This window comes from Symphalangus syndactylus, chromosome 7 (assembly GCF_028878055.3).
Source record: "Symphalangus syndactylus isolate Jambi chromosome 7, NHGRI_mSymSyn1-v2.1_pri, whole genome shotgun sequence".
Lineage (NCBI taxonomy): Eukaryota > Metazoa > Chordata > Mammalia > Primates > Hylobatidae > Symphalangus > Symphalangus syndactylus.
In genome coordinates this window covers 95175906-95198226 of record NC_072429.2, presented here as the reverse complement: position 1 = coordinate 95198226, position 22321 = coordinate 95175906, and the positions used below count along the sequence as shown (strand labels likewise).

The window sequence follows — 22321 nt, the reverse complement described above, 5'->3', positions numbered from 1 at the left end:
TTTGTAATACAGAGCTGTATGTTTCATTGCAGAGCTCCCATGCCACTCTCTTTGAACTGGTCCAGCCTCCCAGAGGGGAGCCTCCCAGGCCCCAACCCAGAGGGTAAAAGGACAGACTGCCAGTGTTCTGGGAACTGAGTGGGAGAAGACAACTGGGGATCACACCACATTAAATTATTCTTAATCTAAGAACTTATTCTCTCTGTTTTACATAAGGTACCCCCAGCCCCATCTGTTCCTGAAACACCCCTGGGTCCTGTTTTATCCCCTCCAGATAATAAATCTCCAGGTTTCCCTCTGAGGGCAGGGAATATGAGCCCCTTTGCTGCATGACAGAGGAAAGGAATCAGGGGATCTACTTCTTAAACAGACTTCCAGCCAATCATCCTGAGTTTAACATCACTCTCACCCTCCACTGAATGCCACCAATTCCTAGGTCCCAAGAGATTCTGCTGTGTTAACTGGGTTGCTTCTTGGCTCTCCCCACTGCTAACTAACTTGGCCTTCTGAAGCCTGCCAAGTCTGTCCCCACTAGCTCATCTTCTTCCCAGCTTTCAAAACTTCATGGCTTTTGTTTCCTTTAGTGTTTTGTTTGTCCTTATGAGTTCATGCCCAATTCTTTTATCGTCAATTTAGTTGCATACTGAAAGGTAGTAGTGTTCAATCTGCCATCTTTAACCAAAGGTCTATATTTTAACTCTTACATTTTTGTTACACAGCCCTTTCCTATATTATGTCACCCCTCACTGGGTATCACAATGATTATTTCTCATGTTTGTATTTTTTTCATTAGACTCTTGGTCCCCTACAGACAGAGACCAAGTCTTTCTTATCTCTGTGCCCCAAGAGCATGGCACAGTGTGTGGCACACAGCAAATGCCTATGAACGGTTTCATGTTTGCTAATGCCCATACTTGAGCCCACATATAGAACATAGTCCTATCTCCTTGCCCAGGAAGTCCCCTCTGGGCCTTCAGCCATTTCTTCCAATCCATTTGCTTTTCTACTGGATAGCTGGATGGAAGAAGGGACAGATGGTACACTGGCCAAACCCTGGGGTGTTTTTAAGCTGGAACCGGGTAATTCTAGAAGGGGTTTATGACACAAGGAGGCAGCACAGCAAAGGAATGAAAGAAAACACACTCTCACGCCCAACTCCCTCACTTTCTCACTATCCCGGCTCTATTAACTTCTAACAGTGTGAACTGAGGCAAGTGAATCTCTCTGTGCCTCAGGTTTTCTCATGGGAATAATCGAAATACTAATAGAATTTATCCTTTCAGAGATGTTATAGGGGTTAGAGCAGTTCCTGACACACAGTTAAAAGCTTCACAAATTTTAGTTACAAGTACTGCTGCTTCATGCTGAAAAACAACACTCCCAGCTCAGTGTAAGGTGGTTTCCAAAGTCAGGAACGAAGCTCTTTCACTTCTTCACAGCAGTGATCTGCCTAAGGCTAGGGCCATGGAACAACCAGTGTGGGCCCATGTTTAAACCCTCAGCTTGATCTATCTGATCAGTGGGTTCAGGACTTCAAATGACCCTCCCTAACTCTCTTTTACCTGGATAGGGGCGGAGGGTCTGTAGAGGTTGGCAAAGTCATTGTGTTAATTTGCTAAGACTGTCCTTAAGTTTAATTTAAAGAAAACTTACTTTAAGCATACTGTTTTCTTTAAATTAAACTTAAGGTCAACCTTAGCAAATCAGCAAAATGATTTCGTCAACCTGTACACCCCACTAACAACTCTTGGATTCTAAGATCTGTGAAGTAGGAACAAAAAAAGGTCCATACTTATTATTTCCTGGGACATATTGAAGATGACAGTCACAAAGCACTCTTAAGGTGCTAAAAAAAAGAGGTGCCATGAGTGAAAGATATTTATAGAGTTGTGGGCAATAAGAACAACTCTTTTCACACCCATTCTGTGTGTGTGATATATATCACTCTCCCAAGAAAAACTAGAGTTATTTTTACATTAGGACTGCATTGTAAGCTCATTGTTACTAGGTCAGCAACCACCTCTCTTGTCTTTCTCAGACTTTCTGCTTTTCAACTTAAAACATTCACTCTTACATGGCTAGATTTCTACCAAAGACACAACTGATTTTAATTTGTTCTGGGTCATTCTGAAGCCCAGCTCAATCTGATCACAAAAGTTATGCTGAACATAGATGTCTAACAATCTGTTGAATCTGTTATAAAAACCCTAAAGCGAAAAAGGTCTGGATAAGTCTTGCCTACCATGCTGCTGACCACAAATTTCTCACTTGACAATTAATTAAGCATGTGGAAAGATCTTCCTTTTTTTGAGCTTCTTGGGGGTTGATATGGTTTGGCTGTGTCCCCACCCAAATCTCACCTCAAATTGTAGTTCCCATAATCCCCACATGTCATGGGAGGGAGCTGGTGGGAGATTACTGACTCATGGGAGTAGTTACCCTCATGCTGTTCTCATGACAGTGAGTTCTCACGAGATCTGATGGTTTCATAAGGGGGTTATCCCCTCTTCGCTCATACTTCCCTCTGCTGCCACCATGTGAAGAAGTACATGTTTGTTTCCCCTTCTGCCATGACTGTAAATTTCCTGAGACCCCCCAGGCATGTGAACTGTGAGTCGACTAAACCTCTTTTCTTTTATAAATTACCCAGTCCCTGTGTTGTTAGCAGGTGGAGAATGAACTCATACAGGGGCCATTCTGAGAACAGGGGAAATATTCATCAATTATGGTAGATTGCAAATGTGACCAGAATCCCTTAATCCTCCGTGTACATATATATCCTCTGTAAATGTGACTTTATGAATCCTTTCACTAAGAGGTGGAGTCTGTTCTGGCCTTCTGATTTGCTTCAACCAGTAAAATGTAGTAAAAGTGATGCTGTGCCCAGTTCTAAGGCCTGGCTGCAAGAGGCTTTGCACACTTCTACTTGCTGTTACTGTGAAAAAATGGCTTGCCTACTGGAGAATGAGAGACCACAGGAACAGGACCCAAGTCTGCTCAGCTGCCCCAGAGATATGAGTACCCAAAAGCTGCACACCTGACCTAAAGCTGTACACTTAACTGGCAGCTGACCACTGACATGTGAGGGAGCCCAGCCAGCCCAGCCTACATCACCAGCCTACAGAATATTGAGTTAAATGAATGACTGTTACTTTAAGCCATCAATTTTTGGGGTGGTTTATTATGTAGCCTTAGAGTGGTAATAGATAACTATTAATAATATACTAAGGAATCTGATTATGTCACCACATAATCATTTTACTTGGCTGTTGCATTTTCCTCCTACAATACCCTAGGAATAAAAACGTATTAACTTCTTGGTCTCATCTACAATTTTTAACATAGGGTAGGTGGTTTTATGAAACCAGTGTTTGAGGGATTTCTTGAAGGGTGGTTTCCATGATATCACTCTGAAAGTCTTAATAAGATTAAAAGCTAATGTTGACAGAGCACTATGTGCCAAGTCCCCAAATCTAAGAGCTTTAGATGTGTCAACTCCCTTTTAATCCTCACAACAACTCTATGGTAAGGACTATTGTTACTTTCCATTTTATAAAGGAGGAAACTGAGGCTCGGCAAATAAATTCTCAAGATCTCACAGCCTAAGTGGCAGAGAGAGCTAGAATTAGCACCCAGGCCCTTTGATTCCAAAGACCATGCCCTTAACCACTGTGCATCCCGCCTGTCTCCTTGAAGTAAGCGCAGTAAAATGTGTGTGCACACATGCCTGGAGAATGAGGTCCAGTGTTTAGAAGCAGCCACCTTACCCGAGCCAGACGCAGAAGCGTAGTCATCGTCATCAATAGGATATACTCCTGAAGCTTCTTCAATGGAGCTGTTGTCAAGGTACATGTCTTTATCAGATGTCAGCTCTGCTCTCTGAGAAAGGAAAGACAAGGGAGTCAGGATGTTGAGAGATTAAGAAACACACTTGTATATCTGATTGTTCAGGTACATATTGCAGTGACTACCCCTCCCACTCCCACAGTTAGTCTGAATCCAAATCTCTGGCCACAGTCTTCCTCAGGCACCCTGACAACTTACAGCAATTTGAGAGGTGAGCACGGACTAATACCTGCAAGGGAAGCCTACACAGCTTAAACCAGTAGAATGAAAACAGTTCGGAGATCTGAACTCCTATCTTGGGCTCATTTTGTTGCATTCCACTAAACTTACCTGACTTTCAGCCATCCCAATGCTAGTTATAAGCCATCTTGGGCATTCTCTTTGTCACTCCCTTACTGGAAAGGGAACAAAACACTTAGGAATTTCTTGGGGATGTATGCAAATTACAGCTTAGCTTAGGCTAAATAATCACCCAGGGATCCATCAAATCCTACCAGTGCTTGCAGGCCTGGCAATGCTCAGAACTTTACCGCTACAGATGAGAGATCCCCAGTCACCCAGGTCCTCGGGCCATGCAGGCCTTTCTAGAACCCCAGCCCAGACCTGTGCTGAGGCCAGGCACAGTGCCCGGAGAGGAGCAGCGCCCATGAAGCTCACCCGACAGGGAGAAAGCCCACTGCACGCCTGCTTCTAGGGCTCATTGGCTTAGCAGAGCCTTAATGACAAATACAGATGAACCCACACGAGCACATTCTTTTTCTATTACTGGCAACTGGTAATAGCAAATCACAGGCTTAATATGGAGAGGGATCAGTCACTAAGTATACCAGTTCCACAGCTTCTTAACTCTTCAGTAAGAGTTTAGTATTAAAATTCAACCTAATCCTGCCAAAAGAAGAACTTGCATGAACTGGAGACAGAGTAGAGGTATAAGACTTTAAAAAATGGTTTTAGTAAATTGATATTTTACTACCATTATCTCACAAAAGCCCAGGAAAAAAATAATAAAGCAGACAGGCAGGTTTCAAACAACGTTTGTTTGGAAACAGGCAACACTCATTATTGCTCTATTTTTAAAAATCAAATAGAATGTTTGCTCTTAACAGAAATTATAAAATAATGTTTCCCTTACTACATTGGCTTTCATTAGATTTAGTCTTAAAATAAAAACTTTCTCTTCCAGCAGTCGCTGTGATTGGAACCTTCCTAAGAGGACAGGTCCAACCCTCCGTAACAGTACCACTTTATTTTCTCAGGTTTCAGTGGCTGGCTAGCAAGGCTAAAGTACTTTAAACCTGAGCCCACATTCTCCACCAGGCCTCAGTGCCAACTGAAAGCAAAGTATGGGAATCTATTTTGTTTGAGCTATCACACTGGTGGATTCTGAGAACTGAAACCTTAGGGACTGGTGTTCCAGTGGCCTGGACCACCCTGAGCCAAGAGTGTGCTGCAACTTTTCTACTAGAATGGTCAGAGCTTAACTCTGCAATCTGACGCCACCCTGTTACACTGGTTTCCAAGGCTATCATCATTCCAGATTGTAATTCCCAAAGCTTGTGAACTGTGTCAGGAGCCCTGTGTTCTACAGCTCTATCATCAACTGCCTCCTCTTAGGCTCTCAGCTCCTTTAAAGGCAAGGCTTCCCTCCCCCAATCACAGTGCTTGGCACATAGTAGATGCTCAGTAAACACCGCTTGGGTTGAACCACTGTTCGTGCTCCCATGAAAAAGCCATTCTCAGTTCTGCTTGTCTTAAACTTTGTCCCATTTACTTCCCCTGGAGGACCTCCTGGTTTCTTCTCTCAAATCCTGTCTACTATGAAACAGGCTGTGACTTCTCCACTCCTTATACACCTCCTAATTATAAAGTACTATTTTAGGATTTTGTAGCATATGAACAGTTTAAGACATAAACCCTCACTGTTACTTTTCATTGTTTCATGTGTATTTTTCTTGCCCCTCAGCAGAGTACAACTCATTGAAGGCAGGTTTTGAATGACCTGTGTTCTCTGTCCCTCTCAAAATGCATGGACACAAAATAAATATTTGACTGAGATTACTTAAACCAAATTGGCCTTGGACTGAGGTTTCAGAGTTACATGTCACAGGACCTCCAGGATCCTCGTAGTTTAAAATCTTTCCATTTTAAGCCTAGGAGACCATCTGCCCCAAACCTCCTATAGCTTGCATTGCATCTATTTAAGTAACCTAGAGTCTTAAAAGTAACGAAAATATTCCCTTTCGATATTAGACACTTGTTTCCCTTTTCTTAACATTGAATGCCTTTCATTTTCCTCTTGGCTCTGTCAATGAAGTTTGATGTGGCAAGGGTAATATTGAGATACTTAATCCCTATGTGTAAATTGAATTTCAATTTATTAGATGACCCAGTTGTCTGGACTAACACATCTGTCATGCTACCAGGCAGATGGGCCAAAAATGCCTCCCAGAGAATTCTAGCCACCTCACCGTTCAACCACACTGGCAGCCTGACAAGCCAACTGACTTCCTGGGACAGCCGTCAGGCCTGTATTTCAACAAGACTTGGGGTGGAAGTCAGGGTGTGTCTAGAGAAGCTGGCTTGCCCTCAGCCACTCAGTTACTTGGGGTCTACAGGGCTCCAGGGTGGTCTCTGGGCTGACCAGATGTTTAATGTGTTTAAAAGCAGCCAAAAGTGTGTTTCTCTGTGATCCAGGGTGGTGAAAATGATTTTGACATCAAAGTTCTCTCCCACTCTGATTTCAGGAGCACCAAGAACACAGGAGAAATTACCAATATCTTTTCATAAAGTCCAATTTCACATAAAGCAGGGCCCTTTTCACTCTGCAGCAGATAATGAATACCTCTATTGCCTTCCCCTTTAAAAAATAAAAAATAAAAAATAAAACCCTGCGCTCATAACAAATTCCTTTTATGAAGACTCCACGCTCTGTTCTGAAAGGGTTTCTGGAATGAACATGCCTAGGACGGGAAATGATTTATGCACCAATATTCCCTTGGGACAAGGAGACAAGCATCTCCTCAAGGCCATGAAAAGGGGTGAATTCGAAACTACCGATTTTACACCTGGCGAAATGTAGTCTGCTTGACTGAGGAGAAAACCTTGGGACATACTCTGCACACACTCCCTTACTCAATGGGACCGTGACACTGGACGAAAGCAACTGGAAGGAAACGCGCACAAGCACAGAAGTCCAGAGCTTCAGCCTGGCTGTAGGGTGTCATAACGAGGCTGTTTAATTTGGGACTGATCATCGCTGTGAGGCAGTGCCGATACTGTTGGCTAACAGGGTCCAGAGTACGAGCTGGGAGAAAAACCAAGCTGGTCTTTCAGACCTTTCCCTTTTGGCCGATGCAAGATGTGAATACAGGAGAGCAAAGGGAGGCTGTGGAAAGCAACAAGGTACGACCAAGAGGAAAATGTGCGGCAGACAGAGGGTTCTGCATAATGCCATGTTCAGCCAGGGAAACTGAAGCACTACACTGCCTCCATAGATGAAATTCCCAGAGGAGAATGCACATCTGATTCAGTTGTGTAAACCCACAATGCCTAGAAGGAAGGCAAGATACATACTTGTCTCCTATCTCCACCCCTTTGCCTCTGGCCCCCCGGCTCTGGCTAAATCATCATGTTGGGCCTGGACCTGGACTAAGGCCTCCTGACCTGGTCACTGCCCACATCTGTGTCTTTGAAGCCATTCTATGCAGAGGGACTGTTCTTGAACTCAAACATTATCGTATCACTCTCCTGCCTTTATTGGCTCCCTGCCACATAGAGGATGACATAAAAACTCCTTAGCTGGGCCTAGCACAGTGGCTCACGCCTGTAATCCCAGCACCTTGGGAGGCCAAGGCGGGTGGATCACCTGAGGTCAGGAGTTTGAGACCAGCCTGGCCAACATGGTGAAACTCCTTCTCTACCAAAAATTACAAAAATTAGGCGAGTGTGGTGGTGGGTGCCTGTAATCCCAGCTACTCACGAGGCTGAGGCAGAAGAATCACTTGAACCTGGGAGGCAGAGGCTGCAGTGAGCCAAGACTGCGCCACTGTACTCCAGCCTGGGAGACAGAGCAAGGAGACTCTGAATCAAAAAACAAACAAACAACAACAACAAAAAAAAAAAACACAAAAGTCCTTAGCCTGGAATAAAGTTCTTTACCAAGTGGCCTCAGCTGCAGTTCTAGTGTCAGCTGCTGCTGCTTCCTCTGCCCAAACCCCAGGCACCAATACAAAAACACCAAGAAGAGATCTGGTGACACCAATTTCCTTCATATTATACCCCTAAGAGGAAATAAACACCTTTAGGATGAAAAATTGAGGACAGCGATGGTGATCTAGGCCTTCCACATTTGATGATAAAAATTTAGAGTTTGATAAAATGGTTCAGCCCAAACTTATACGGTAGTTGTACTAAAAATAGCAAGAACAAGTGTTAATTCAATACACAAAAGATCAAGTGTAGTAGAGTCTTGATTTAGTCAGAAACATCACAAACCTGTCCATTTTCTCAGCAAAGACAATTTGTAGGATAGCAACTGAACAAATCTGTTTGTTTGATTTTTCTCATGTAGGTAAAACCTACACTGAACAAATACCATGTTTCAAACTGCCAGTGTTGAAATCTGTTATTTAGAAATTCAAAGCCTTGCTTAAAAAACACAATGCCCTACCTACTAAGCAGAGGTCCTCCACATGCTTTCAACCAGTGCAACCACCAACACAGTGGTCAAAATAATTAAAGCTCAAATTAGTAAATGTCAAATTTACTTTATATTAACTTGGGTTAACAACGAAAGCAGAAGGTAGAAAACTTAATTATGGATAACTCAGACTCCCAGACCCAACTTTCAGAAAATTAGCCTTTGAACATGAAAATAAAATATCCATGTGGCCTAATAATATGTTTCTGTGTCACATCACAGACGACCAACACCTAGATGATGCCTCCTGTTTTACGGTAAAGGCAGTCCAACCCCAATTACAACTCAAATGTATATTAATTTTTATGATGATTACAAAGTGCCAAAAAGGCTATAACTGGAGCTTATCTTTCCATAGGTGACTCAGTAAACTATTTTATTACTAGCAACACACATTGTAAAGGAAAAAATAATTAGCTAAAAATTTATTTCACCCACACAGTCACTCAGAGATGATATACCTGTCCTTAAGCTAAACTTGTCAATTCTGGCTTAGGTCTAGCCCAAAGGAACATACAATTTTAGAGCTCGACTGGACACTATAGTCACCAAGATCACTGATTTATTTCAAAAATGAAGAAACAGAACACCAGAGTGGCAAAGTAGCTCAAAAGTTCTCTGGTCCAGCTGGTGGCCAAACTGGAGCCCGAAGCTCTTGACACCTAAGTGTGGGCTCTTTCTGCCGCAACTGTAAGCCCCAAACATGAGTGACATCAGACCATTCAGCCTCGGGTTCAAAAGGATTATCTGTGGCTGTTAGGTGTTTATTATGTGCCAGGCATTTTGTGCTTAGCATTTTATTAAGCATTGGCTCATCTAATCATCTCAACAATCTCCAGGGCCTACCCAGGAGATTGCTGCCTGAAGTCATACAGCCCCAGAAGTAGGGACTTGGGACCTCAAAATGTGTGTCACTGAGCATGTTCAACAAGCTGCCTACCTCGTCCCTCCCTTTTCCTGTGATTCACACATAATAATAATAAAGGAACTGGGGAAGAACTACAATAAAGAGCTATGTTGAACTTGGCTTAATCCAGCATTTTCAAACTTTGATCATGGAAATTCTCCCCCCAGAATATCGATTTAACGTCTTTCAGAACTAGTATTCTTGGCATCATAGATGGGGAAAAAATTGCACTGAGAGTTTTGAGTTCTGGCTTAACAGTTACTTCTCTGCCTAATGCCCCTCAAATTTCCTACATGGAAGATGCCTGGAGCCATGTACACCAATTGTCATTCATTAATTTTTAGTAACGCCATTTCTAACAAGCAGGTGACCCATGCAAACTAAAAATGTAACGGAAGGAAAAGAGCCCTTTGTTTACTGTGGGGAAAAGATACTCTTGTCCTTGAATATGTTAGATATGGTTGACTTATAAGCACATACTGTTGTCTTTACTAGCACTTACTTTAAGGGTTTGTTTACAGAGAACTATCTAGTATGTAGCAATTCCCTAGGCTTACCTTATTATCCCATATATACATACCAACCATCCATGGAAAAAAGCCAAAATCAAAAGTGAGGTCACACATGAAAGAAAATTCTTAACCCCCCCTACATAAGAAATTCTTAAGAAAGGTCTTTAGGCTGGACACAGTGGCTCACGCCTATAACCTCAGCACTTTGGGAGGCCAAGGCAGGCAGATCACCTGAGGTCAGGAGTTTGAGACCAGCCTGGCCAAGATGGTGAAACCCCGTCTCTACTAAAAATACAAAAAACCAGCCAGGCGTGGTAGCAGGTGCCTGTTATCCCACCTACTTGGGAGGCCAAGGCAGGAGAATCGCTTGAACCCAGGAGACGGAGGTTGCAGTGAGCCGAGATCGCACCACAGCACTCCAGCCTAGGTGACAGAGCCAGACTCCATCTCGAAAACTAAAAAGAAAAAAAGAAGGGTCTTTAGTTCCAAACTGCTTCAAACATCTTAAATAGTTCTTAATTCATTATATAGAAAGCTAAAGTCTCTTTAAGAAACACTTCAACATCCCTTCCACAGAGTGGGAATGAATTTAAATGATTTATTCATGCATATTAGGAAAACAAACCCAAAGCCAAAAAAATAATCAGGTTACATGAAGGTAGAATCACATTTGGGTGGAAAGTGGGAGGCACAAGGATGACTGGGCTGGTCATAAAGATGTCAAGTAATCGGCAACTTTGGAGAAATTCCTCTAGTTCCATGAAGCTTCTGAAACGACACAAGGTCTGGGAGGTGACAGAATTCCTACTGTAATTGTTCACAGTCCTTGAAGTCTGAACCACTCACTTGGAATGTGCCACTGATGTTGGCTGTTCCTGTTGGATGCCTCTTACAGAGTGGGGCTCTTCTTATACCACTGAGAAAGTGAGTTCCCTGAAGATGCCCAAGACCCAGGCCTGAGACTGATGCTTTCTGCGTCCTCTCCCTGGACTGCCGTTGTGTTCTAGGAACCAACCTATGGTAAAGGCTCAACAGAAGGCAGAAGAAGCCCTTTTTTCTAAGGGGCTGAATCCAAGCTTTACGCCATTTGATGAAAGGAAATAACCAAGCCCTTTAAAGAAACTACCTGGTTATCCCACAACTGAGAAAAACAGATCAATGTTCTCTTACATGGTCTCTTTTTAAAAAAGCTGGAATTCGGCCTTATTCTGTGAGGGGAACTGCCAGAAAAGGTAAATGTGACCTTGGAAGAAATCTTGGGCTCATGAAGAAGGCCTCCAATGAGCCAGGCACGGCTCTGGAAAACATTTAAATGGCTGAGGAGTGTGTTAAAAACTAACACCAAGTTAGGGTACTTAACTGTAGAGATTCTCCTCTTTTGTTTGAAAAAAGAACTAAACTTGCTTCAGAGCAGTTAGATTTCCTAAGCCAACAAAGCTCCAAGTAAAATCTGTTTCATAAAATGCTCGGCGCAATAATCAGTATATTAACTGCGCCCCCCACCAACCAAAAAAAAAAAACACACACACAAAACTCTTGCCTGAGGATTACTTGGCACATCTAAACTTGTAGTCATGATTCAATATAATCAATATCATTTTCAGAAAGGGGCCTTGCTGTATGTACGTTGGGGCATCTGGTGCTGTAAAACGATTTTTCTTCCTACAGTGTTTGTTTATTGATTCTACAGAACAGTACCTGGCGCAGTAAGTGGTTTGTTGGGTAAATTTATAATAGCATCTCAGATATGATGATCTAGAAAGATCTCATATGCTTATTTAACTGAATGATGTCCCCTTCCCCTGTCCCCAAGCATCACAACACATAAAACAGGATGCACTCGCCCCCATCCTTCTCATTTCTCTTCAATCTAAAGCTTGGTAACAATGAGCAGCCCTGGGTACACGCACTCGCTGAGTCTATGCTCACCTCCCAGTCATCCTATCACTGGCATATCATTCTACAAACTCATGTCATCTGAACCCTCAGGTGTTCCAAGTCATCATCTCATGATGAACCCTTAACTGAATAAAACCAGCTAAAAGGAAAACTAAACCTTTGCACCCAAACTTGACACATTTCATACATTTTAATCAAAATAATTACAGAGACAACTAATTAAAAGCCAAATATCCCACCTGGAGAGAATGGTCACATTATGCCCTTTTGTTGCTTTTGAATTTCAAAACACTTGCATGACAAAATCCCATCAATATGTTTTTTAAAAATACGCTTCATGAAACTGGTGTATTGCTTACACTAAAAACAAATAAACGAACAAGAAATCTTCCTCCTCAGCCACAAGGATAAAAGGCAACTGGGGGAAAAAACAAAACAAAAGCAAAGTAGAACACACTGACAATTCTTACTTCTGTTTGTGGTAATGGGTTCAGATTCCTGATCCAGAGAGAGAAGGGAAGCAACCTTTGTCTTGAATTAAATTTTCTGGCAACAACAGTAGGGATGTATGAGGCAATGTATACTAAAGCAACGCCTGGGACTTTGAGTGGGATTATGTTGAATATGCATGACACACAAAAGGAAAATGTTCATGACTTACAGATGTGATCCGCATTGAGCTTTCTTCCTTTTTTGTAATATCAAACAGAGGGAAGCGAGAGGTTTGCAGCCATGTTATTATAGGCATCGCTGCCTCTCCCCCTCCCAAACTAGAATATTCTAGTATTTATTTTGCTATCCATATGACCACAGTTTAGACTAGAGTAAAAATAGAAGCTGTGTGAGCCTAACCTGAAAAGCTCCAAGTGCTGGAGAGGGTCAGCATTAATAAATTCTAACTGAAGCAATGAGATTCTGTTTCCTGGTGGAGTTTGGCAGGGGAAGGGGGGAAAAAGATATTTGGAATTTATTTCGTATTCAGAAGTGTTTTGTAAAAACTACCATAATGGAACAGAGTCCAAGTCAAGCACAGGAAGCCAACAGGCTCTGGTTTAGATTTAATAATTCACTTTAAGGGTTTTTCAACTGCTACAATTTTAGGCCCCAAGGCATAACCACATATATTCTCCTCCCTATACAGGGGCTGACAGAATGCCACAGAAAGCTTACAGGACAGAAAAATGGGAAAGACCTTGGGGCCAAAGGGCAGACCACATCTTTCCAGGCTTCAGCTCAGGCTGGAGAAAGAATGTGAGTTCCGAGACTTGCCACAGTCAATGGATAGAATTTCCAAGTGTTTCAGAGGTCTGAGCTAGAACTGAGTCTGAATGTCAATAGGAATATGCAACACTCTGCTGCTGGCCTGTAAAAAGAAGCCTTGACTATTTAAAAGATGCCAACTAACAGAAATTGGCACAGACCCTTTGGAAATCACATTGGCAACGTGTTTTAAGAAGCTATGAAATCTTTTATACTATTTGACCAGATGTTTCTTCTCCCAAGAATTATCCTAATGAAATAAAAGTTAGGGTGTTTACTACTGCATTAAAGACAAATCAGGGAGACAATCTCAGTGCCCACTACAGGGGGGTACTATGTCTGGTAAGTTATTATGCATGATATATTAGTTTTCTCAACATAGCCATTAAAAATCATATACCACATAGTAATAAGTAAAAGTGTTTTTAACAACATATTAAATTTAAAAAGCATACATTAACTTTTTCTAATATTACAACTATATTGCAATTTCATATATATATATATATATATATATATATATATATATATATATATATATATTTGGCCAAGCACTGCAAAGGGAATGGAAAATGAAGAAGAAAGATAACTGGTTAGGGTGGTGGATTTGCATGTAATTTTTTCCTAATTAATATTACAGCTACATTTTTGGCACTATAATGTTGCTGAAAGCACAGAAAGCACAAGACTGATAAGGCATAGACACAAATGCCTTGGAACCAGCTTTCAGACATCAACTGTGCAAATAAACTTTTGAAAATTAATTAACAGCGAATACATCCAAACACAAGACACACACACACACATATATATAATATATATATAATATATCTATTTCATATATATATATATAATATATCTATTTCATATATATATATATATATATATATATATATATATATTATATAAATCTAAAGCGAGTGTCATGAGCTGGGTGCAGTGACTCATGCTTCTCATCCCAGCACTTTGGGAGGCCAAGACTGGAGGACTGCTTGAGGTCAGGAGTTCAAGACCAGCCAGGGCAACATAGTAAGACCTCATCTCTACAAAAGGTTTTTTTAAGAAAAGAAGCAAATATTATGGAAGTATGTAAGTACTTAAAAAAAAAAAAAAAAAAAAAAAAATCACACTTCAGAAAAATGCCAACTCACAGAACAGTGCTTGGGCCACTCCTGATCCATTTCACCTGTGGTCACAAAGGCAAAAGGTCTAATAAAATGGATATTCAGTTGTAAGATTTCAGGTTTTAAAAATTCCTGGGTCTAATAACCAGTCTTGTTAGTGCCTCCTTGCTCCTGGGTTATTTCAAGTGGAGGAAGCCACTCCAAGTCAAGGAGAGCTTGCTCCGTTTCCCAGCACACAAGCTTCCTTCCAGCTTAGCCCCAACCAGAGGAGGCAGATGCCTGCACTTGAGCCCTGTGCCTCCGACACACCTGCAGGGCTGACATGCCAGTGAGCTGGGCAGATGTTCCATACTGCTCCTGCTTTTCAGCGTCCAATCTATTACACCTACCTCGCCTGTTTGTAATGGCAGCCTCTCCTTCTGCTGATTACAGGAAAGCCTGTAAGTGGACACAGTGACCTGATCTAGGAGGACTTTTTAAATGAAGAAAATGACACTTGCAGCTGGTTCCTTATACTGGGAGCCTGAAAATGTGTCAGCACTTTCAAAGACTCTCTTAAAAATTTAAAAATCTAAAGAAAAGCAAGGAAGCTAAAAAAGAAGGAATAAATTTAAAGGTGATGAGCCCACCGATTTCAAAGCTGAAGTTAAAAGAAACTGTTCTGAACGGTAGAGTTTTTAATACCTAGCACCAAGTCACCAGGGTGGCTGCACTGTGTGCCAAAGAGGTTATTCATATTCCCGATATCTAATGGGAAAACAGCCTGATTCTGCCCGAGACTCATAGCCCCAGGTTCTGTATTTATTTTTGTATATGAAGGAACTGTTCCACTGTTCCTGGCCAAAATTTTTAACCAAGTAAAATAAATGGTAATGGCCAACCAAGCAACTTTTAAAGAAATGGTTTCCTTGACAGAAGAACCAGGAAAATATTTAAAGGTATTAGAGTCTATTATGAAATCCATCACAGAATATGCATGAAATTCCCCAGGAAATGAAGCCTTCCCCGAGCTGCACCATGGCAGTTGGGGCAGAAGCATTAGCAGTCAAGCTGACACGCTTCAAGCAGAGTATACTGATGACCACATGACCTGTGCCACCTCAAAGCAAATGCATTTTAGAAAGGACTCCTGTTGGTGTGCTGAAGTGCTGTATATGAGTACTTTATCTGAACAAGACATTCAGGTTCTTGCCCAATAAGAGGGAAAGGAAACCTGTGGACAGTAATATGTTTTTTCACCAATGACAAATACTTGATCAGCTGTACAAACTGACACGTGGCCAAAGCCCTCAAAAATCCAAGAGGTAACCTAATCCACTCCCGTGCTGCCTTCTGTCTTTCTAATCTACCTCCATCAGAATCTATATATGAAGACATTCTAGCATCCTGCTGACAGAATCATACAGTACTCTTTTACTTTTTTTCTTTTTAAGAGACAGAGTCTCACTGTCACCCAGGCTGGAGTGCAGTGGTGCAATCTCAGCTCACTGCAACCTCTGCCTCCCAGGTTCAAGCGATTCTCCTGTCTCAGCCTCTCAAGTAGCTGGGATTATAGGCGTGTGCAACTATGCCCAGCTAATTTTTGTATTTTTAGTAGAGACGGGGTTTCACCATGTTGGCCAGGCTGGTCTCGAACTCCTGACCCTCAAGTGATCTGCCCGCCTCAGCCTCTCAAAGTGCTGGGATTACAGGCGTGTGCCACCATGCCCAGCCCTCATGTACTCTTATCCTTATGATATCAGGGTCGCACAGGATGAATGGTAAAAGCGAACTTGCAAAATGATAAAATTACATGCTTAATTAAAAAATAATACTTAAGAAGCACTTTTGAGAATATGTTTAAAACAAGAACACATATTATTATTTTTTGCCCCGAATGAGGCTGATTTATAGTAATTCACTAGAGACAATTAAAAGTCTCAGTTGGAACACACATGTGTAAGTACCATTTCATAAGAGATACAAAATTTCATTTTCTAAAAATATGGAAGATGAAGAAAAGCAAAACAGCTAGGAATTAAAAATAGATCATCTCAGGAATTTTTTTCTCCAAGTTAGTCCAGGAATAAAAAAAGCTGATTCTACTAGTTCTGAGGCAAGCCGTACTACAGAGGTCCCTGTGGGATTTGGCACCCAGGGGTGCTAAATGAAAAGTGATGCTAAATTCAACACTATTTTATAAAAATCCCCATACTCTCTAGGATATTCAATTCTTCCCAAATTAATGGGGCACCCCATTTCTGCAAATGCTTTCTGTAAAGCAGCCAATGGCAATGAGCGCCACCCCGCTCGCTCGTTTAGAATGAAAGCACCTGGACTACCTGTTACATCTGAATTTTCTAGAGCGCACGGAGTCTTACTGAATTAAACTCTGGAAGCCCAGTCCACATTAATGGTCTCTTGCTTGGGCCCTGTCCCATGCCCTGTGAGGATGGGACCAATGTTTCTAATATTTAATAGATTTAACTGCTCCAGGCACACTCACTTCCAGACAGGGCCTCTGCCCACAGAGTGGAGTTTATGATTTAATTGGTATAAGATGAGTCTGTAGTCATGATGCTCACATGTAAGATGCCAAATGAAAACATGTCCACTCCTCAGTGGCAACAAACAACAGCTGAGGATATGGAGACTTGGGCGCTACTGGTCGCATTATCCCTTTGACTGGACGTACCTGGCTCTGGCCAATGCTCTGGAACAAAGACATCCTCTGACTCTCCCTTCCTGCTGCTTAACCTTACACTCTGCCTGTAGAAAAATGACACGCTTCTTGCCCCTCCTGCTTTGGCGGCTGAAGAATGCGGCTGAATGATTGCAGCTGCCACGGTAACCTCTTTGGCATGCGTGCCAGCAATGCCTCACCTAAGAGCCTTTCCCCTGCCTCGCTGCCCTGGCCCACCGGTGATGATCACAATCCGTTCAAGTGGTCACATTGCAGGGCAGCCCCCATGGTAACCCATTTGGAGCTGTTCAAGCTCATACCAAAGAATGATGTTTTTAATACAGATTGTTCTTTTTAAATCCTTTACAAAAGCAGCTGTAATCAATCGTGCTGGGGGGGCTCTGTAAAAAGCTGCCATTCGGAAAGCCCTAATATTGATTCTTTTCCCTTTCACGTCTTTTAAGAAAACAATCCCATGCTAAGAAACTATAATCAATTTTTCTAGACTTTGCTAACATGAAACAGTATCTAAATTAAAATGTTATCTTCAAAAATTACAAAAAAATTGTAGCAAATAAAAGAAAGCCATACGTTATCCTGCCTTTCATGTAAGAGACAACATGTTTGTTTAAAACAAATGCCAGTGGAACAAATTCAATAACTGTTAAATACTGACTAAAAGTCTGCAACTCTTGTAAGAGTTCTTTAGCAGATGACAGTAGCTTAAAGATTGAGGAAAACTCTGTCTTCATTTGAGATCTGGCATTTCCAATTTTTAATTTGCAAGATAATATACTATTTTCTCTGTGCCTATTCTTAGAGAAAAGTATCAATTCTAAGCCTGTGTTTATAGACAGTCATGATTCCAAGTGGTCACAAACCGACTGAACTTCCAATACCAGAATATTTTAAGTCTTTTCACAGGAATTATGGTAGATATATTATTCTGTAAAGTTTTCCTTTTCACGCTAGGCCTCTTAGAAACTCAAGCATTTCAAAAGGCACAAAGTCAATATTTAAAAAGCTACAATGCACAGATAAAGCAATTTGGCATTTTCATTTAAAACTTATATTAAAAACCCTCACTAGCATCAACAGCCAATTTCCAGATTAGACATTAAAGGAAAGCACAATGTAATCTAGTCTGTTATCTGTTTAGAAGAAAAAAAATTAAGACTTTATTAAAATGCCATACATAAAACGAATGCAGAACTGAAATCTAAGTAGACTGACAGCCCATAATGCTTTATTGTCAGCGTGGCACCTACCACGTCAATGAAATTAGATCTGATCAAATCCAAAGTGCTGGCAAAGAAACAAAATACAAAAAAACTTAACTGCTATTTGCTTTGCTCCCAAATAAGAGCAATTGCAGTTTCAAAGGAGTGAGCTACAATTTCTGTGGCAAGTGTCTGATATGCATTCAGGTTTCACATTCCTGGTATCCAACAACCACAGGAGTTTACTGAGGAAATGGGTGTACAATTTCCAAATTTATTACTTGGGAAGTTTAACTCTCTTTCCACACCCACCCCATCATCCCCTCAAATTAGAGAAGGCCCCTGCTTTTTCTTTCTTTCTTCTTTCTTTCCTTCCTTCCTTCCTTCCTTCCTTCCTTCCTTCCTTCTTTCTTTCTTTCTTTCAACACCAAACTAAATAAGCAAGAGCTGAGAGTTCTGTAAAACTCCTTAACACTAGCTGATCAAGGGCCTAAACCATTGTCAAGCCATGCCGCCTGGGGCTGTCACACAGGGCGCATTTCACAGCTTCACTGGCCTGGCAGCCTTTTCATCCCCAAAGTCATCTTAAGCAACTGTTCTTCAGCAAACAGACCTCTGAGCTTCATCTCTTCCATTGTAAAATTGTGGCACAAAAGAGATAAGCATTAAAGAGAAACCAGAATCAGCCTGGTCAACTAATTTCAATCCCGTCCTTCTCTCTGAATGCTTTTATTTGCATTAGGGCTGTCATAAAAATCTGTGATGATGGAAATGTTCTACATCTGCACTGTCCAAAATAATAGCAAATAGCCACATATGGCTATTGAATAGCTGATACATGGCTAGTACAACCAAGGTACTGAATTTTCCATCTTATTTACTTTTCAATCAATTTAAGTTCAAATAGACACATGTGGCTATTTTTCCAGACTTTTCTAGTGGCTACCATACCGGACAGTGCAGCTCTAAAGAGAATTTAAGAAACTGCTGTTGGAAGCCTGGACACATCAAAGCCACCTACCTTTGCTGGGCTAAGCCACTTAAACATTAACTGCACATTAACAGAAGTCAGTGCCTAACAACATAATTGCCTTTTCCATCACAACTCTCCCTTGACACTATACATCTGGCAGAAAAATTAAAGAGTCCATCTAACTAGGTCATTTAATGACTATTTATCAAACAACTGCTATATGCTGAAATGTCCTATAATTTATGTAAAACAGTAAGCTTCATGAATGGATAGACAAACTAGAGTACAACCACACAATGGAATATTATTGGCGATAAAAAGATATGAGCTACCAAGCCATCAAAAGACATGAAGGAACTTAAAAGGCACATCGCTAAGTGAAAGAAGCCAATCTGAAGAGGCTCCATACTGTATGATTCCAAGTATACAACATGTTGGAAAGGCATAACTACAGAGACCATACAAAGATGAGTAGTTGCCAGGGGTTCAGGGGAAGAGGGGGTGGGCAAATAGGTGGAGAACAGGGCATTTTTAGGGCAGTGAAACTATTCTGTATGATAATAGTAGATACACGACATTATGCATTTGTCAAAACTCATGTAAGTGTATAACACAAGGTGTAAACCTTAATGTAAACTATGGACACTACAGCTAGTAATAATGTATCAATGTTGGTTCATTAATCCCAATAAATGTGCCACACTAATACAAGATATGTTAGTATACAGTAAGAGGTGAAATGGGGGAATGGAGGGGGGTATATGGAACACAATGTTCTATCTGCTCAATTATTGTATAAATCTAAGACTCTATCAAAAAAAATAGTCTATTCATGATCAAAAAGACAAATACCTGGAGAACTCCTGAGGCCTGCCCATATATTCTGCCCTGACCAACCATCCCTTCTACAGTGAAATCAGGTTTTAGACAAATCACACAAGAGATGGTTCTTGTTTGTTAACGATGTATGTACCTAGCTACCTCACCTCTCTGGCATCAGACTCAATTAGCTTCGGCAAATAAACGACGCATTCCTGGACTTCTAGAAGTTATAAGTAGCCCATTTACAGTTGTAATAGGTATTATACATTCATTCTCATTCACTCATTCTTGCCTACACTGTTCCATCAAGCAAGAAAGTAGGATGCCAGCAACATATATGGAAAGTTCAGTCTTCTCTAGGAAAATAGCTCATTTGTGTACAAGTATTAAATGAGTTGCACCACCGCTCCATCCGCTTAGCCAGCACAATCACTAGGATTTCTCTGATGTATTAATAAACTGCAGAGGATTAAAAGTCTACTACATCTCAAGACATTCTTGGGACAACTGAGAAATGTAAATACGGGTTGAGTATTAGAAATGTATTTATCATTAACTTTCTTAGGTGAGATTGTGTTTTCTCTTTTTCCCAGGTGATAAATGCTGAATCCTCAGGGGTCAAGTATCCCTATCACTGAAATTTACTGTCAATGGTACAACCAAACAACAAAAATCTGTATATAAAGAGAATAATAAAGCAAATCTGGTAAAAAAAAAAAAAAAAAAACCACCAATTATTGAACTTAGGTGGAGAATATTGTCCTATGCTTTCAACTTCTCTGTATATCTCAGAATGCATAATTTAAAAGTTGGAAGGCAGTAGGGTAACTCCAGCTGAAAAAACTTCAGGTGACACCAGAGCTGGTATTAATCACTAATGGGACCAGAAAGTACTGCCTTCATACCAGGTACAAGAATGAGCTGAAATCTGCTAAAAATTATACCAGCCTGTAGTTAGTTGACTTAAACAAATTGGGCCCACAAAAGACTGCATGATGTGTTTCTGTGTGGGGATGGGGGAGGGTGGTAACCAGATAATATTCTAGGAGAAAAGACGGCTATGAACTTGACAGATAAGCTAGGGCCCTAAAGAGAAAAGGTTTCTTTGACAACAATGGAAAGGGGGAAGACAGAAAAGTAGGTAAGAGAGGCATCTTTATAAGGGCAGAAAACAAGTCCAGTCACGGTAAGGAACTTCCTTATCAGAGCTACTTGCAAACTCTTTGGTGCCCTTTCATTGGGAAAACAACAAATCTGACCTGCAGAACAGAAATCACTTTTCTATGTGTGTGGTTTTAATGGAATTCACGTATTCAGATAGTTAAAGAAACAGAATTAGAGGTAAACATTTCAGGCTGTGAGTGGCTTAGATATTACCCCCAGGAAACAAAACCTTGCCTCCTTGAACCAGTGAGTGGTGGGAAGTGATTCAACAGTTACGTCAACAGAACAGAACTCAGAACTTGGCTCCTATCGCCATCCTCACCAACCCCTTAATTTAATTAAAGAAGAAATTGTTGGTGGCATGAATACATAAATTATTCATGTATTGTATGTTTATGTATTAAAAGGATGACTTGAAAATTCAAGCTGTACACTTACGATCTGTGTACTTTTCTGATTGTTATACTTCAGTGAAAAGTTGACTAAAACAAACATAAAGAGAGTAACCTGAATCTCAGAAACCCTCCCCCAACCCCACCCCACCCTACCCCACCCCACCCCGCAGGTTTGCAATTACAGGTATTTACAAGACACCTACCAGGGGGATCTTATGGTTCTTTCAGGTTTTTTCATTTGTTATCTGTGTATCTGAGCACTGAAGTCAAAGGGATGCCAGTGCTCACTCAGGAAACATATTTAGAAGGCTCTGCATCTCTACAGTTTTCATGAAGGAGAAAGGCTTAGATTTCTGGTTGCCTAGAACAGGGGTTCCCAACCCCCAGGATACAGACCAATACCGATCCGTGGCCTGTTAGGAACCAGGCTGCACAGCAGAGGTGAGCCGCCAGTGAGCATTACCACCTGAGCTCAGCCTCCTGTCAGATGAGTGGTGGCATTAGATTCTCATAGGAGCACAAACCCTATTGTGAACTGCACATGTGAGGGATCTAGGTTGCACGCTCCTTATGAGAATCTAATGATAAATGTACTGCGCTTGAATCATCCCGAAACCATCCCCCACCCCTGCCCTTGGTCCGTGGAAAAACTGTCTTCCACAAAACCAGTCCCTAGTGCCAAGCAGGTTGGGGACCACTGGTCTAGAACCTACAGGTAATGCAATACATTTTCCATAGTTCTTCCCTTTTTCCAAAGACATAAAACATAAAATAAAGATAGGAGGCATTAAATGTCTTTTTCACAGAACAACAGTAAGACAAGCCTAGCACTTTAACA

General features: G+C 41.3%; 1 protein-coding gene across 2 annotated transcripts in view; it reads right to left on the bottom strand.

Moving 5' to 3' along the window:
* The window catches only part of SDC2 (syndecan 2), a 119552-nt gene that overhangs the window by 14400 nt on the left and 82831 nt on the right, over nucleotides 1-22321 (bottom strand). For both annotated transcript variants that reach the window (XM_055286841.2, XM_055286840.2), the window contains one exon: nucleotides 3768-3879. In XM_055286841.2, coding sequence (XP_055142816.1) covers nucleotides 3768-3879 — 112 coding nt within the window. The remainder of the gene's footprint in view (nucleotides 1-3767; nucleotides 3880-22321) is intronic.